This window comes from Coregonus lavaretus (assembly GCF_964263955.1).
Source record: "Coregonus lavaretus genome assembly, chromosome: 2".
Lineage (NCBI taxonomy): Eukaryota > Metazoa > Chordata > Actinopteri > Salmoniformes > Salmonidae > Coregonus > Coregonus lavaretus.
In genome coordinates, this window is record NC_139989.1 from 73,003,126 (window position 1) to 73,019,370 (window position 16,245).

Here is a 16,245-nt window from a genome sequence, read left to right on the forward strand (position 1 = left end):
TGTGTGTGTCCAGTGTGTGTGTGTTTTCAGTGTGTGTGTGTCCAGTGTGTGTTTTCAGTGTGTGTGTCCAGTGTGTGTGTGTGTCCAGTGTGTGTATGTCCAGTGTGTGTGTGTGTATGTCCAGTGTGAGTGTGTTTCCAGTGTGTGTGTGTGTGTTTGTGTGTGTGTGAGTGTGCTGGTCCAGTGTGTGTGTGTGTGTGTGTGTGTCCAGTGTGTGTGTGTGTGTGTGTGTCCAGTGTGTGTGTGTGCGTGTGTCCAGTGTGTGTGTGTGTGTGTGTCCAGTGTGTGTGTGTGTGTGTGTGTGTGTCAAGGATGTGTGTGTGTGTGTGTCCAGCGTGTGTGTGTGTGTCCAGTGTGAATGTGTGTGTGTGTGTCCAGTGTGTGTGTTCAGTGTGTGTGTCCGTGTGAGTGTGAGTGTGTGTGTCCAGTTTGTGTCCAGTGTGTGTGTGTGTCCAGTGTGTGTGTCCAGTGTGTGTGTCCAGTGTGTGTGTGTTTCCAGTATGTGTGTGTGTGTCCAGTGTGTGTGTGTGTGTGTGTGTGTGTGGGTGTGTGTGTGTGTGTGTGTGTGTGTTTGTCCTGTGTGAGTGTGAGTGTGAGTGTGTGTGTCCAGTTTGTGTCCAGTGTGTGTGTGTGTCCAGTGTGTGTGTCCGTGTGAGTTTGTGTGTGTGTGTTTCCAGTATGTGTGTGTGTGTCCAGTGTGTGTGTGTGTGTGTGTGTGTGTGTGTGTGTGTGTGTGTGTTTGTCCAGTGTGAGTGTGTGTGTGTCCGTGTGAGTTTGTGTGTGTGTGTCCAGTGTGTGTGTGTGACCAGTGTGTGTGTATGTGTCCAGTCTGTGTGTGTCCAGTGTGTGTCCTGATACACGTGCACACACACACACTGGACACACACACACACACACATGCACACACTGGACACACACTGGACACACACCACACACACACACACACACACACACACACACACACACACACACACACACACACACACACACATACACACACACACACACACACACACACACACACAGTGTTTATATAACTTAGTCCAAGTGGTGGTCAGAGTTTGTCTTAACTAGCCTGATAACTCCAACATGTCTGATATGAACATTGACATAAACCCTCTACATACTTGAGTTTCTCCAGTCTGCAGTGTGGATCCTCCAGTCCAGCAGAGAGCAGTCTGACTCCTGAGTCTCCTGGGTGATTGTAGCTCAGGTCCAGCTCTCTCAGGTGTGAGGGGTTTGACTTCAGAGCTGAGACCAGAGAAGCACAGCCTTCCTCTGTGACTAGACAGCCTGACAGCCTGCAAAGAGTCAAATCATATTAAAACCACACTGCTATTCTTTGATGGTGAAAATAGTGGCAGTATATTTTTTCTACATATTAAGATATATCAGTGTCCTGAAACCTGCCATATCTATTCATAAATGAATGTATCATTATTAGAAATTACAAATTATCAAAGTATTGCTTGTAGATAGAAAAATGCATATTACAAATATTTGAGTAGACTGACCAGAGCAGTTTAAAACGCAGTATCAGTCAAAAGACAGACAGTGAGGTATCAGATTTAGATTGTATTGAGTATACAGTCCACACCATATCTAGTTTGACAGTGAAGCTAACATTTTAAATGTGGCTCTATACTCCAACATTTTGGATTTGAGATTTGAGATCAAATGTTTCATATGAGGTGACAGTATATAATGTCACCTTTTATTTGAGGGTATTTTAATACATATCTGTTTCACCGTTTAGAAATGAAAGCACTTAATGGATCTATTCCCCCCATTTGACGAAGTCAAACGTATTCTGACCATTTGACTTACAGTGTATTAAAGTAGTCAAAAGTTGAGTATTTGGTTGTAAACTCATTGGTTGCATTTGCAGTTTGTTTTGGTTGTGTTTTGGGTTATGTTTTGCCCAATAGTAACTGAATGGTGGATGATGACTGGAGTAGTTTTCTGTCTAAGTGAGTAGATAACATGTTTCTAAACACTACTAAATTAATCCTGATGATGCCATGATTAAGAAAAATCATGAATGAATCATGAATAATAATGAGTGAGAAAGTTACAGAGGCTACAACAAAACATGCTAACCTCTCACCATTACCAATAACAGAGGGGGTATGATCCTTGTTCCTCTGTAACTTTCTCATTCATCATCATTCACGATTCATTCATGATTATTCATAATCATGGTAGCATCCACATGAATGTAGAAGTGTTCAGAAACATCTTCTATTCTTACTGACAATACAAGTGAAGTGACTCCAAAATGACAGGACATTATTCACCATTCAGTTTCTATTGGGAAAAACATCATCCAAAACACAACCAAGACAAACTGCAAATGTATTCAACAAGTTTGTAGAATCACAAGCTTGATGTAACCACTGCAGGCAGAGTATATTGGACCAAACACTAAACTTTGGACTAAATTAATTTGTCCAAATAATGAAATACTTTTTCAAATGGGAGAACTAGATGCATTAAGTGCTTTCATTTCTAAACGGTAAAATATATATGAATATCCTCAAATAAAAGGTGACATTACATACTGTTGCCTAATATGAAATATTCTATCTCAAATCTAAATTGCTGGAACATAGCACCAAATGTAAAACTGTAAGCTTCACTGTCCAAACACATATGGTGTGGACTATGTGTGCCTGGTAAACACATGTGGATCTGGTGAACAGTTATCACTTGTTGACCAACTACAGGAAGACTGACCTCAGAGTCTCCAGTTTACAGTGGGGATTCCCCAGTCCAGCAGAGATCAGCTTCACTCCTGAATCCTTCAGGTCATTGTTACTCAGATCCAGCTCTCTCAGGTGTGAGGGGTTTGACTTCAGAGCTGAGACCAGAGAAGCACAGCCTTCCTCTGTGACTAGACAGCGTGACAGCCTGCAAAGAGTCAAATCACATTAAAACCACACTGCAATTCTTTGGTGGTGAAAATATATTTTTTCAACATTTTCAGATACGTCAGAGTCCTGAAACCTACCATATATGTTCATATATGTATATATACACTATCAGTCGAAAGTTTGAACACACCTACTCATTCAAGTTTTTGTTTAGTTTTTTTTAAACTATTTTTTACATTGTAGAATAATAGTGACGACATCAAACCTATGAAATAACACATATGGAATCATGTAGTAACCAAAAAAGTGTTAAACAAATCAAAATATATTTAAGATTTTAGATTCTTCAAATAGCCACCCTTTGCCTTGATGACAGCTTTGCACACTCTTGCCATTCTCTCAACCAGCTTCATGAGGTAGTCACCTGGAATGCATTTCAATTAACAGGTGTGCCTTCTTAAAAGTTAATTTCCTCAATTTATTTCCTTCTTAATGTGAGCCAGTCAGTTGTGTTGTGACAAGGTAAGGGGGGGGGGGGGGGGGGGGTATACAGAAGATAGCCCTATTTGGTAAAAGACCAAGTCCATATTATGGCAAGAACAGCTCAAATAAGCAAAGAGAAACGACAGTCCATCATTACTTTAAGACATGAAGGTCAGTCAATACGGAACATTTCAAGAACTTTTAAAGTTTCTTCAAGTGCAGTCGCAAAAAAATATCAAGCGCTATGATGAAACTGGCTCTCATGAGGACCGCCACAGGAATGGAAGACCCAAAGTTACCTCTGCTGCAGAGGATAAGTTCATTAGAGTTACCAGCCTCAGAAATTGCAGTCCAAATAAATGCTTCACAGAGTTCAAGTCACAGACACATCTCTACATCAACTGTTCAGAGGGGACTGTGTGAATCAGGCCTTCATGGTCGAATTGTTGCAAAGAATCCACAACTAAAGGACACCAATAATAATAAGAGACCTGCTTGGGCCAAGAAACACGAGCAATGGACATTACACCTTTGGTCTGGAGTCCCAATTGGAGATTTTTGGTTCCAACCGCCGTGTCTTTGTGAGAAGCGGTGTGGGTGAACGGATGATCTCCGCATGTGTAGTTCCCACCGTAAAGCATGGAGGAGGAGGTGTTATGGTGTGGGGGTGCTTTGCTGGTGACACTGTCTGTGATTTATTTAGAATTCAAGGCATACTTAACCAGCATGGCTACCACAGCATTCTGCAGCGTCACGCCATCCCATCTGGTTTGGGCTTAGTGGGACTATCATTTGTTTTTTAACAGGACAATGACCCAACACACCTCCAGGCTGACCAAGAAGGAGAGTGATTGAGTGCTGCATCAGATGACCTGGCCTCCACAATCACCCGACCTCAACCCAATTGAGATGGTTTGGGATGAGTTGGACCGCAGAGTGAAGGAAAAGCAACTAACAAGTGCTCAGCATATGTGGGAACTCCTTCAAGAATGTTGGAAAAGTATTCCAGGTGAAGCTGGTTGAGAGAATACCAAGAGTGTGCAAAGCTGTCATCAAGACAAAGGGTGGCTATTTGAACAATTTCAAATATAAAATATATTTTCACTTTCTTGGTTACTACATGATTCCATATGTGTTATTTCATAGCTTTAATGTCTTATAGTAAAATAGTAAAAAAAAAAAAAAAAAAACCTTGAATAAGTAGGTATGTCCAAACTTTTGACAGGTCATATATATATATATGAATTAATGTATTATAATTAACAGTAGATAACATGTTTCTAAACACTACTAAATTAATCATTGTGTGTGTGTATGTGTCCCGTGTATATGTCCAGTGTGTGTGTGTGTGTGTGTGTCCAGTGTGTGTGTGTCCAGTGTGTGTGTGTGTGTGTGTGTGTGTGTGTATGTGTGTGTGTGTGTGTGTGTGTGTCCAGTGTGTGTCCAGTGTGTGTGTGTTCATTGAGGAATACTGACCTCAGAGTCTTACTGACCTCCAGTTTACAGTGGGGATTCCCCATGACAGCAGAGAGCAGCTTCACTCCTGAATCCTTCAGGTCATTGTTACTCAGATCCAGCTCTCTCAGGTGTGAGGGGTTTGACTTCAGAGCTGAGACCAGAGAAGCACAGCCTTCCTCTGTGACTAGACAGCCTGACAGCCTGCAAAGAGTCAAATCATATTAAAACCACACTACTATTCGTTGGTGTTGAGTCATTTTCTTTCTAAGTGAGTAGATAACATGTTTCTAAACACTACTAAAGTAATCCTGATGATGCCATGATTGAGAAATATCATGAATGAATCATGAATAATAATGAGTGAGAAAGATACAGAGGCTACAACAAATGCTAACCTCTCACCATTAACCTCAAATAAAAGGCGACATTCTGTAATGTCACTTAATATGAAACATTATATCTCAAATCCAAAATTATGGAGCATAGCACCAAATGTAAAACTGTAAGCTTCACTGTCCAAACACATATGGTGTGGACTATGTGTGCCTGGTAAACACATGTGGATCTGGTGAGCAGTTATCACTTGTTGACCAACTACAGGAATACTGACCTCAGAGTCTCCAGTTTACAGTGGGGATTCCCCAGGACAGCAGAGAGCAGCTTCACTCCTGAATCCTTCATGACATTGTTACTCAGATCCAGCTCTCTCAGGTGTGAGGGGTTTGACTTCAGAGCTGAGACCAGAGAAGCACAGCCTTTCTCTGTGAGTCCACAGAATGACAGCCTGCAAAGAGATCATCATGATTTCACAAACACACTGTTAATTTAACACCAGTAGTGTAGTGTAACACCGTGGTTCTGGGACTCTACATGTTGAGCCAGGGTGTGTTCTTTCTAGTTTGTTTATTTCTATGTTGGCCTGAGTGACTCCCGATCAGAGGCAACGAGTGTCAGCTGTGGCTGGTTGTCTCTGATTGGGAGCCATATTTAAACTGTCTGTTTTCCCTTTGTGTTTGTGGGTTCTTGTTCCGTGTTGGTCATTGTTACCGTGGACTTCACGAGTCGTTTCTTGTTTTGTTTATTGTTGTTTCTATTATCACTAAAGAAAATAAAGTTAACCATGTTCGTTCATCACGCTGCGCCTTGGTCTATTCCCTACGACGATCGTGACAGAAGAACCCACAATACAAGGACCAAGCAGCGTGTCCAGGAGCAGGCAGACTGGACATGGGAGGAAGCGCCAGGAAAGGAGATGGAGAGGTTGGCGATGGCCCAGGTGGGCAAATCGTGGTCCTGGGAGGACATGCTCGGGGGCAAAGGGCCATGGGCTAGGATTAAGGCCCTGGCGAGAGAGGAGCAGCGGCGTCAGCAGTGTCATCGTCGGACGGACGAGAGGCAACCCCAAAAAATGTTTAGGGGGGGGCACACGGCATGGACGAAGGGGCTGACGGAGGCAGAAAAGGGGCGTATTCAGAAGGCCACAAGGTTACGGGGGCCACTGGTCAAAGTAGAGCCAGTGGTGTGTGTCCCCAGTACGGTCCGGCCTGTTACGGCCCCTCGCACCAAGTGTACGGTGCGCGTCGCCAGCCCGGCCCGGCCTGTTCCTGCCTCTCGCACCAAGCCTAGGGTGCGCGTCGCCAGCCCGGCCCGGCCTGTCCCTGCTCCACGCACCAAGCCTACGGTGTGCGTCGCCAGCCCGGTCCGGCCTGTCCCTGCTCCTCGCACCAAGCCTACGGTGTGCGTCGCCAGCCCGGTCCGGCCTGTCCCTGCTCCTCGCACCAAGCCTACGGTGTGCGTCGCCAGCCCGGTCCGGCCTGTCCCTGCTCCACGCATCAAGCTTACGGTGTGCGTCGCCAGCCCGGTCCGGCCTGTCCCTGCTCCACGCACCAAGCCTACGGTGTGCGTCGCCAGCCCGGTCCGGCCTGTCCCTGCTCCTCGCACCAAGCCTACGGTGTGCGTCGCCAGCCCGGTCCGGCCTGTCCCTGCTCCTCGCACCAAGCCTACGGTGTGTGTCGCCAGCCCGGTCCTGCCTGTTCCTACTCCACGCACCAAGCCAGGGGTGCGCATCGTCAGCCCGGTCCGGCCTGTCCCTGCTCCTCGCACCAAGCCTACGGTGTGCGTCGCCAGCCCGGTCCGGCCTGTTCCTACTCCACGCACCAAGCCAGGGGTGCGCATCGTCAGCCCGGTCCGGCCCGTTCCTACTCCACGCACCAAGCCAGGGGTGCGAGTCGTCAGCCCGGTTCGGCCCGGTCCTACTCCACGCACCAAGCCAGGGGTGCGAGTCGTCAGTCCAGCACAACCCGTGCCTGGGTCACCGGTGCCTGGTAAGGTACCTGTCAACTGCTCCACTACGGAGCTGAAGCTAACCGCTCCTGCTACGTCCAGTTCAGCTCCAGCCAGCGGGGCCAGACCGGACCAGGGGAGCTATGGGGGGTTTATTGGAGGGTGGTGGCAAGGCCGGAGCCAGAACCGCCGCCGAGGAGGAATGCCCACCCAGCCCTCCCCTGTTTTGCTCTAGTTGAGGCGCGGTCGCAGTCCGCGCCTTTAGGGGGGGGTACTGTAACACCCTGGTTCTGGGACTCTACATGTTGAGCCAGGGTGTGTTCTTTCTAGTTTGTTTATTTCTATGTTGGCCTGAGTGACTCCCGATCAGAGGCAACGAGTGTCAGCTGTGGCTGGTTGTCTCTGATTGGGAGCCATATTTAAACTGTCTGTTTTTCCCTTTGTTTTTGTGGGTTCTTGTTCCGTGTTGGTCATTGTTACCTAGGATGTTACGAGTCGTTTGTTGTTTTTGTTCATTGTCAGTATTTATCACTAAAGGTAAATAAACATTCGTTCATCACGCTGCGCCTTGGTCTATTCCCTACGACGATAGTGACATGTAGAAGGACAATGGTAGATGCATTTGGTTTATTCTCTTAAACAACATATAGATTTATCTTCCGTCTCCTAGAATTGTATGGTCATATTGTTATACTAATGTGAACATCAATGCATTGATTCAGTACGTTTTTCAATTTAATATTATATATGATATACATTTTATAATACATGTTTTTCTCTAAACATAATATTTCTTCCTGATGATTAGTACTTAAATATAATTGTATTTACTCACAGAGCAGCTCTGGAGGCTTTGACCACTGGCAGCAGCCTCAGAAGACCTTCCTCTGATCTGGAGTATTTCTTTGGGTCAAACACATCCAGCTCATTTTCTGAAGTCAGCAACACAAAGACCAGAGCTGACCACTGTGCAGGTGAAAGTTCTTCTTCTGAGAGACTTCCTGATCTCAGGTATCTTTGGATCTCCTCCACTAGAGAATGGTCATTCAGTTCATTCAGACAGTGGAACAGATTGATGCACCTCTCTGGAGAGGGATTCTCCCTGATCTTCTCCTTGATGTACTTGACTATTTCTTTATGGCTCTGTGAGCTGCTTGTTGTCTTTGTCAGTAGACCTCGTAAGTGCTTCTGATTGGACTCCAGTGAGAGGCCCAGAAGGAAGCGGAGGAACAGGTCCAGGTTTCCCGTCTCACTTTGTAAGGCTTTATCCACAGCACTCTTGAAGACAGTAACTTCAGTAACTTGAGGTTCGGCCATTAGATTCTCATTGTTGTTGATGAATGAGAGGAACACAAATACAGCAGCCAGAAACTCCTGAATGCTCAGATGCACGAAGCAGTACACCTTGTCCTGGTACAGCCCACATTCCTCTTTAAAGAGCTGTGTGCACAATCCTGAGTACACTGAGGCTTCATTGACATCAATGCCAGCCTCTTTCAGGTCTTCTTCATAGAAAATCAGATTGCCATTCATAAGCTGTTGAAAAGCCAGTTTTCCCAGTGACAGAATGCTCTCTTTATTCCAGTGTGGACCTGTCTCTTCTTTCCCAAGATACTTTTCATTCTTCTGTTTGGTATGAAACACCACAAGGTGTGAGTACATCTCAGTCAGAGTCTTGGGCATCTCTTCTCTCTTGTCTGTACTCAACATGTGTTCAAGGACTGTTGCAGAAATCCAACAGAAGACTGGAATGTGGCACATGATGTGGAGGCTCCTTGATGTCTTTATGTGTGAGATGATTCTGCTGGCCAGGTCCGCATCACTGAATCTCTTCCTGAAGTACTCCTCCTTCTGTGGGTCATTGAACCCTCGTACCTCTGTCACCTGGTCAACACACACTGAAGGGATCTGATTGGCTGCTGCAGGTCGGGTAGTTATCCAGAGGAGAGCAGAGGGAAGCAGATTTCCCTTGATGAGGTTTGTCAGCAGAACATCCACTGAGGTTGACTCTGTGACGTCACAACAGATCTTGTTCTTCTGGAAGTCTAGGGGCAGTCGGCACTCATCCAGACCATCAAAGATTAACAGAACTTTGTACTTGTCGTAGTTGGAGATTCTTGATTCTTTGGTTTCCTTTGAGAAGTGATTGAGAAGTTCAATCAAAGTGTTTTTTTCCCTGTTCATCAAATTCAGCTCCCGAAAAGGGAATGAAAATACAAATTGGACATCCTGATTTGCTTTTCCTTCAGCCCAGTCCAGAATGAACTTCTGCACAGAGACTGTTTTTCCAATGCCAGCGACTCCCTTTGTCAGCACAGTTCTGATAAGTTTGTCTTGTCCAGTTAAGGGTTTGAATATGTCGTTACATTTGATTGCCATCTCTGGTCTTGCTTGTTTCCTGGTTGTTGTCTCAATCTGTCTCAGCTCATGTTCATTATTGACCTCTCCTGTTCCACCCTCTGTGATGTAGAGCTCTGTGTAGATCTTATTGAGAAGTGTTGGGTTTCCTTGTTTAGCGATCCCCTCAAATACACATTGAAACTTCTTCTTTAGATTAGATTTGAGTCCACGTTGGCAAATCACAGCAAGCTCATCTGAATGAAGAAATAACACAGAGGATATTAATATTACATCTGTTTTAATGCCTACAGCATTCTAGGACTGTTATAAATGTTTTAATTATAATCATTTCTTCGCTTAACTGACTGTATAAATGTGTAAATGTTTTCATAATGCATTACAGACTGGTGTGACTGATTATATTATTATTGTCACGATCGTCTAAAACAGGAGACCAAGGCGCAGCGTTGCGAGTGAACATGATGACTTTAATTAGTAAAGCACGTCAATACAAAACAAAAGACGATAGTGAAGTCCAACAGTGACAAAGACTGAACTTGGAACAAAAACCCACAAACCCCACAGGAAAACATACAGAAATAAATATGGCTCCCAATCAGAGATAACGAGCCGACAGCTGACACTCGTTACCTCCGATTGGGAGTCATTGACCAAACCTAGAAATACAACCCTTAGAAACACCCAACCAAACATAACAAAATACACCCTGGCTCAAATACAAAAGTCCCGGAGCCAGAGTGTCACAATTATTGGTATTATCTCTCTCTCTCTCTCTCTCTCTCTCTCTCTCTCTCTCTCTCTCTCTCTCTCTCTCTCTCTCTCTCTCTCAATTAATCACCACAACACATCCCTATTGCTACTTGATGAGGTCACTAGGTGTTGTGTTAAGGCTGCTACAATATCACTGAGTTGCACAGCTTTTAAATGTTCTAAAACAGCATTCAACATGAGGCAGACAGCTCTTACTTTTCTCCAGTGTGTCAGCAAGCTCCTTCTGGTTCATTTTCCTCAGGACGTGCAGTGTGATCTTCAGAGCCCCCTCTCTGGCACTGCTCTCCTGCTTCTCATCTTCAGCATCCACCACTTCCTTATCCTGCTTCTGACTCTCAAAGCCTTCTGGGAGTTCTGGACTAAGAATCCTCTTGAACATCTTCAGCTCGTTCTTCACAAATGTCATAATATTCTCTTCAAGCAACTGAAATAAATCAAGTAAATAAGTTAAGCAAGAGACTAAATGCTTTCTCATTAACACATGAATGAATGATTGACAGATCAACTTTACTTGAGGTAAACAAAAAACAAATGTACATAACAGGACCACATACACTGAATATGGAGGCCAGGTCTGTTTGATGACTCTGGGAAGACTGACCACTGAGAATCTCTGACTCTGATCTCTCCTGTTGGTTTCTGTGGACAAAACATCAGATTACATCTCCTCATCCAGGGAGTGCACACACACACACACACACACACACACACACACACACACACACACACACACACACACACACACACACACACACACACACACACACACACACACACACACACACACACAGGGAGGGAATGTTGTATTTGTTTAATATTGTTTTAGGACCATGAAAATGGAAAAAAGGTTTAGCCTATGGATTATGAAAACAACAAAAATAAATGGTAAAATGGGAGAGGAGAAATGACTAGAGACAGTGTTGTTTAACTCACTGACCATGACCCATGAGTTCTTCTTACCTTTGTTCAGTAGAAAAGTCTCCCTCTCTAAAGTGTAGAGGAGGATCCATAGACCGGTCACTCTTCATGGACACACAGCTGGGTACAGGGGAGGCTGGTCTCTCCTGCTTGATTGGGCTTCAACACAACAGAGACAAACATTACATCTCTCATCTACTCTGAGCTCAGATGGGGAAACATAAGAAGAGTTTCATTCCAAAATGCTATATATCCATTTTCAGAAATGTTAGTAAATTAGCTTCTATTGTTTAAAGAAATTATGAAAGAGATTGGTGTATTTTTTCACTATCTAATCATGGCAGGGGGTTGTTCAATGACAGACATGTGTTTCTTTAAAATCGATCAATTAATGGCTTCATTTCAGAGAGACAAATGTTTTTTTTTTTGCAAAATGCTATATATCTGCCTCACTCTCAGAGAAATATGTAGTACTGCTAGATTTTACACAGTTAAATGTAACAAATAACTACAGTTTTAATAAAGAACTGTACAAATGATACACTTGTGACATCAATACTTAAATCTACTTTTTTTTTTTTTTTTATACAGTAATATGAGATCTGTATGTAAAACATTTACATTTCACATTTTAGTTATTTAGCAGATGTTTTTGCCCAGGGCCTGGTATCCCAAAAGCATTTTAAGGCCAAGTTAATCGTTAGAACCTTCGTAGAAGCATTGTTATATCTCGGAGCTGTTTCCCAAAACCATCGTTATTAACGTTGCACATGAAAACGCTCATATTCTAACACCTGCCTCAGACCACTTGTAGAACAGCCAAGTGCGTCGTTAGATGCTTTTTTGCCCTCCCGCGTCACTTTATACACAGAAGATCTCCGCTAAAAATAGAATAACATGGTTTATCCGTCTCTTTTTGACCACCGATAAATTCAGAACAAAGTTGACTACAAATACAAAGTTGCCAATGTCTTTGCAATTGATTCAAACAAGGGAAGTACACAAATTATGCTTCAAATGAAAACCGAGATGACTGCATTACAATCTAAACAGTAGGCTATAGGCCTATTTCAATCATATTTGAATATATTCAATGTTCAATATATTTAGTTTTATTTTGCTACTTGTAGGCTACTGTCTGTAATTTGTCTCAATATATTTCATGATGTGTCGCCTAACATGTGAACAATGATGTGCCGAATCTGTGATTTAGTGCATTTTTATTGTGTAAGCACTAGAATAAACTACCTCAATTTTTGCAGCCGTAGGTAGTAATATCTTTCTAGAAGCTGATCCGTGGTCAGTATTGTGAAATAATTATAATGTTAAGGAATGATTTTAATGGAGAAAACTGATCCGAGAGCAGCGCTCCCCTTCTTTCGATCCTATCAGTATCGACACATGCTCCACCGGACGTGATACCTTGTCGTGCTGCTGATCCAGTTTCTACTGGTCTGCCTGCGGATCTGGAACTCTGACCTGTTCAACGGACGTGCGACCTTGTCCCGAACCTGCTGTTTCGACCCTCTCTCTCTCTCTATAACTCCTGCTGTCTCGACCTCTGAATGCTCGGCTATGAACAGCCAACTGACATTAACTCCTGAGGTGCTGACGTTTTGCACCCTCTATAACCACAGTGATTATTATTTGACCCTGCTGGTCATCTATTAACATTTGAACATCTTGAAGAACGATATGAACTTAACGGCCATATCCTCTTTTAATCTCCCCCCAGCACAGCCAGAAGAGGACTGGCCTCCCCTCAGAGCCTGGTTCCTCTCTAGGTTTCTTCCTAGGTTCCTGCCTTTCTAGGGAGTTTTTCCTAGCCACCGTGCTTCTACATCTGCATTGCTTGCTCTTTGGGGTTTTAGACTGGGTTTCTATATAAGCACTTTGTGACAACTGCTGATGTAAAAATATATACAATTGTGGTACGCATATGAAGCAGACCAGGCCAGGGTTTGGGGTTTGAGAAGTCAATGAGAGGTAAAAATCACTTCCTTAGTTGTTCATTTTGAAAATGTTCTGTCTTAAGTAGTTTAACAAACTGACAAATTTTCAATTTTTAACTCAGCATTGTTGGTTAAGGGCTCGTAAGTAAGCATTTCACAGTAAGGTCTACACCTGTTGTTTTAGGAGCATGTGACAAATCTAATTTGGATTGATTGATTTGTTCATTTTATAAATGTTCTGTCTTTAGTAGTTGAACACATTATTACTTCAACCTTGTGAAAGTGACAAACTGACACGTTTTCATGTTAGTCAAAAACAACTTTATATGGAAGGAGTGCCTTTGATTTGACGGCCTGCACATGCGCAGTTCGGCGTGAGACGACCGTTCGGAGTGAGACTACTGCTTGACCTGATGACATGTTTTTATGCATGACCTTCAAATTAAATTAAATTAAATTGTATTTGTCACATGCGCCGAATACAACAGTGGTACACTTTACCGTGAAATGCTTACTTACGAGCCCTTTCCCAACAATTTAGTTAAAAAGTAAAAAAAATTTGCTAAATAAAAAAAGGAAATAGTAACATAATAAAATAATAATAATGAGGCTATAAGGAGTACCAGTACTGAGTCAATGTGCAGGGTACCAGGTAGTTGAGGTAATTGAGGTAATATGTACATGTAGGTAGCGGTAAAAGTGACTAGGCAATCAGGATAGAGATTACATCTCCTCATCCAGGGAGTGCACACACACACACACACACACACACACACACACACACACACACACACACACACACACACACACACACACACAGGGAGGGAATGTTGTGTTTGTTTAATATTGTTTCAGGACTATGAAAATGGAAAAGAGGTTTAGCCTATAGATTATGAAAACAACAAAAATAAATGGTAAAATGGGAGAGGAGAAATGACTAGAGACAGTGTTGTTTAACTCACTGACCATGACCCATGAGTTCTTCGCACCTTTGTTCAGTAGAAAAGTCTCCCTCTGTAAAGGATATAGGTTGAGCCATAGACCAGTCACTCTTCATGGACACACAGCTGGGTACAGGGGAGGCTGGTCTCTCCTGCTTGATTGGGCTTCAACACAACAGAGACAAACATTACATCTCTCATCTACTCTGAGCTCAGATGGGGAAACATAAGAAGAGTTTCATTCCAAAACGCTATATATCCATATTCAGAAATGTTCGTAAATTAGCTTCTATTGTTTAAAGAAATGATCAAATAAATGGTTGTGTTTTCTCACTAGCTAATCGTGGCATGGTGTTGTTCAATGACAGACATGTGTTTGTTTAAAATCGATCACTTAATGGCTTCATTTCAGAGAGACAAATGTTTTTTTTGCCAAAGCTATTTAGAGTTGTTAAACGGGTGTGAAGAGTGTGTTGGTATAATGGTAATATTGTCAAAATTCCACTTGTAACAACCATCAGAATTGGTTAAAGAAATATGCATTCCATTATATTAGGCAATTATGAAGAGTAGGCAAAGTGGTCGTGTCGTATTAAAATTCTATCAAATGTCTTCCATTGCAACGAGTCCAGTCAGGGTGCTGCAGAACCCCTGCAGTACCTCCACTGACCCCGGATTGAGAACTCCTGATTTAGCAGATACTCTAATCCAGAGTGATTTACAGTAAGTGCATTCATCTTAAGATAGCTATTTATTTTGTAAATAAAATTAATACATTCTTCATAAAATTGTAATCTCACCTCTTAGCTTTGGTGTCATGTTCCCCAGAGAGACTCATTTTAGAGGCAGGGACCCCCTCCTCTCTCTCCCCAGAGAGACTCATTTTAGAGGCAGGGCCCCCCTCCTCTCTCTCCCCAGAGAGACTCATTTTAGAGGCAGGGACCCCCTCCTCTCTCTCCCCAGAGACACTAATTTTAGACCACTGACCCCTAAACAGAGATGCAGCATGTTGGTTGTGGTGAACACAGTGACAACTCATTCTAGAATGTCAATTGTTCTCTTTTACTCATTATCTCTTAGAAATAAAAAATTTACTAACAGACACATCCAAACATGATTTAATTTAATCACAGGAACATTGTTGCATTCCTCAACAATAAATAAAACATTGTCTCTCAAACAGAAGAAGGAACAAACAAAGAGTCACTAACAACAACCAAAACGAAACAGGTGGTTTTAGGAGGGGTTCTGAAAGACACTCATGGGGGTGTCCACTAGTGATGGGAATCAGAGGCTTTCTGAACGCTTTGGGGCTTTCACCAAATTGTGCCGGAAATGCCCTTGATAGATTTGAGTGCTAATAAACAACATTTAGTTAGAATGTGGGGTTCGCTTTTTGCCTCCAGGTTCACTATGTTTTGAAAAACAATGCATATGTGGTATTATTTAGGATACTAAAGACATAATATTATCATAGGTTACACTAAATAAAACACATTATTTAAACAACAATGGGAAAATAGTGTGGTTTCACAGAAAATAATTGTTCAACTATAGCAGGGATTCAATCTTGTGCCTATATTGATGTCTGATCCAAATCCCCGTCCCTACCTGCTGAGCTCCCATTCAGGGGCTACAAACTGGAAGACATCAAACTAAATGTGTGAATAAGGTGTCCAGTGGAGGTCAGTGTTAGAAAAAGACTTTGCTTTGAAAAAAGCACCGGCACCAGGGAGAAATCAGTGAGATCTCTCGCATTTTGCAACACATGGTTCCAAAAAGTGTGAGCTCAAACGAAGCTTCGGACGTCATTGATCATGTGGTAATGTTACTTCGAAACTATCCATGGCAGCGTTTCAAACACTTAAAAGACTCCCTCTCCCCTCAGCCCTCAAGTTAAGTGGACACTTCTGATGAAGTATCATGACGTATGATGAGTGGACACTTCTGATGATGTATCATGACGTATGATGAGTGGACACTTCTGATGACGTATCATGACGTATGATGAGTGGACACTTCTGATGACGTATCATGACGTATGATGAGTGGACACTTCTGATGACATATCATGACGTATGATGAGTGGACACTTCTGATGACATATCATGACGTATGATGAGTGGACACTTCTGATGACATATCATGACGTATGATGAGTTGACACTTCTGATGACGTATCATGACATATGATGAGTGGACACT

The 16,245-nt window shown here is 43.0% G+C and overlaps 2 protein-coding genes across 2 annotated transcripts in view; both read right to left on the reverse strand.

Moving 5' to 3' along the window:
* Positions 1-2,610, reverse strand: part of LOC311140366 (stonustoxin subunit beta-like) — a gene marked incomplete at its 5' end in the record, with an annotated part of 5,649 nt that extends 3,039 nt beyond the window's left edge. The window contains one exon of the mRNA XM_084175394.1: positions 2,562-2,610. Coding sequence (XP_084031520.1) covers positions 2,562-2,610 — 49 coding nt within the window. The remainder of the gene's footprint in view (positions 1-2,561) is intronic.
* A 5,318-nt stretch (positions 2,611-7,928) lies between these two features.
* On the reverse strand, positions 7,929-14,996 carry LOC311140376 (NLR family CARD domain-containing protein 3-like; the record flags this gene model as incomplete). Its single annotated transcript, XM_084175406.1, has 5 exons — positions 14,841-14,996; positions 11,190-11,306; positions 10,784-10,868; positions 10,425-10,653; positions 7,929-9,691 (listed from the first exon to the last, which is right to left on the reverse strand). The coding sequence occupies exons 1-5, from the start codon at positions 14,966-14,968 to the stop codon at positions 7,929-7,931; spliced, it is 2,322 nt and encodes a 773-aa protein (XP_084031532.1). The 5' UTR covers positions 14,969-14,996.
* Positions 14,997-16,245: the final 1,249 nt, after the last annotated feature.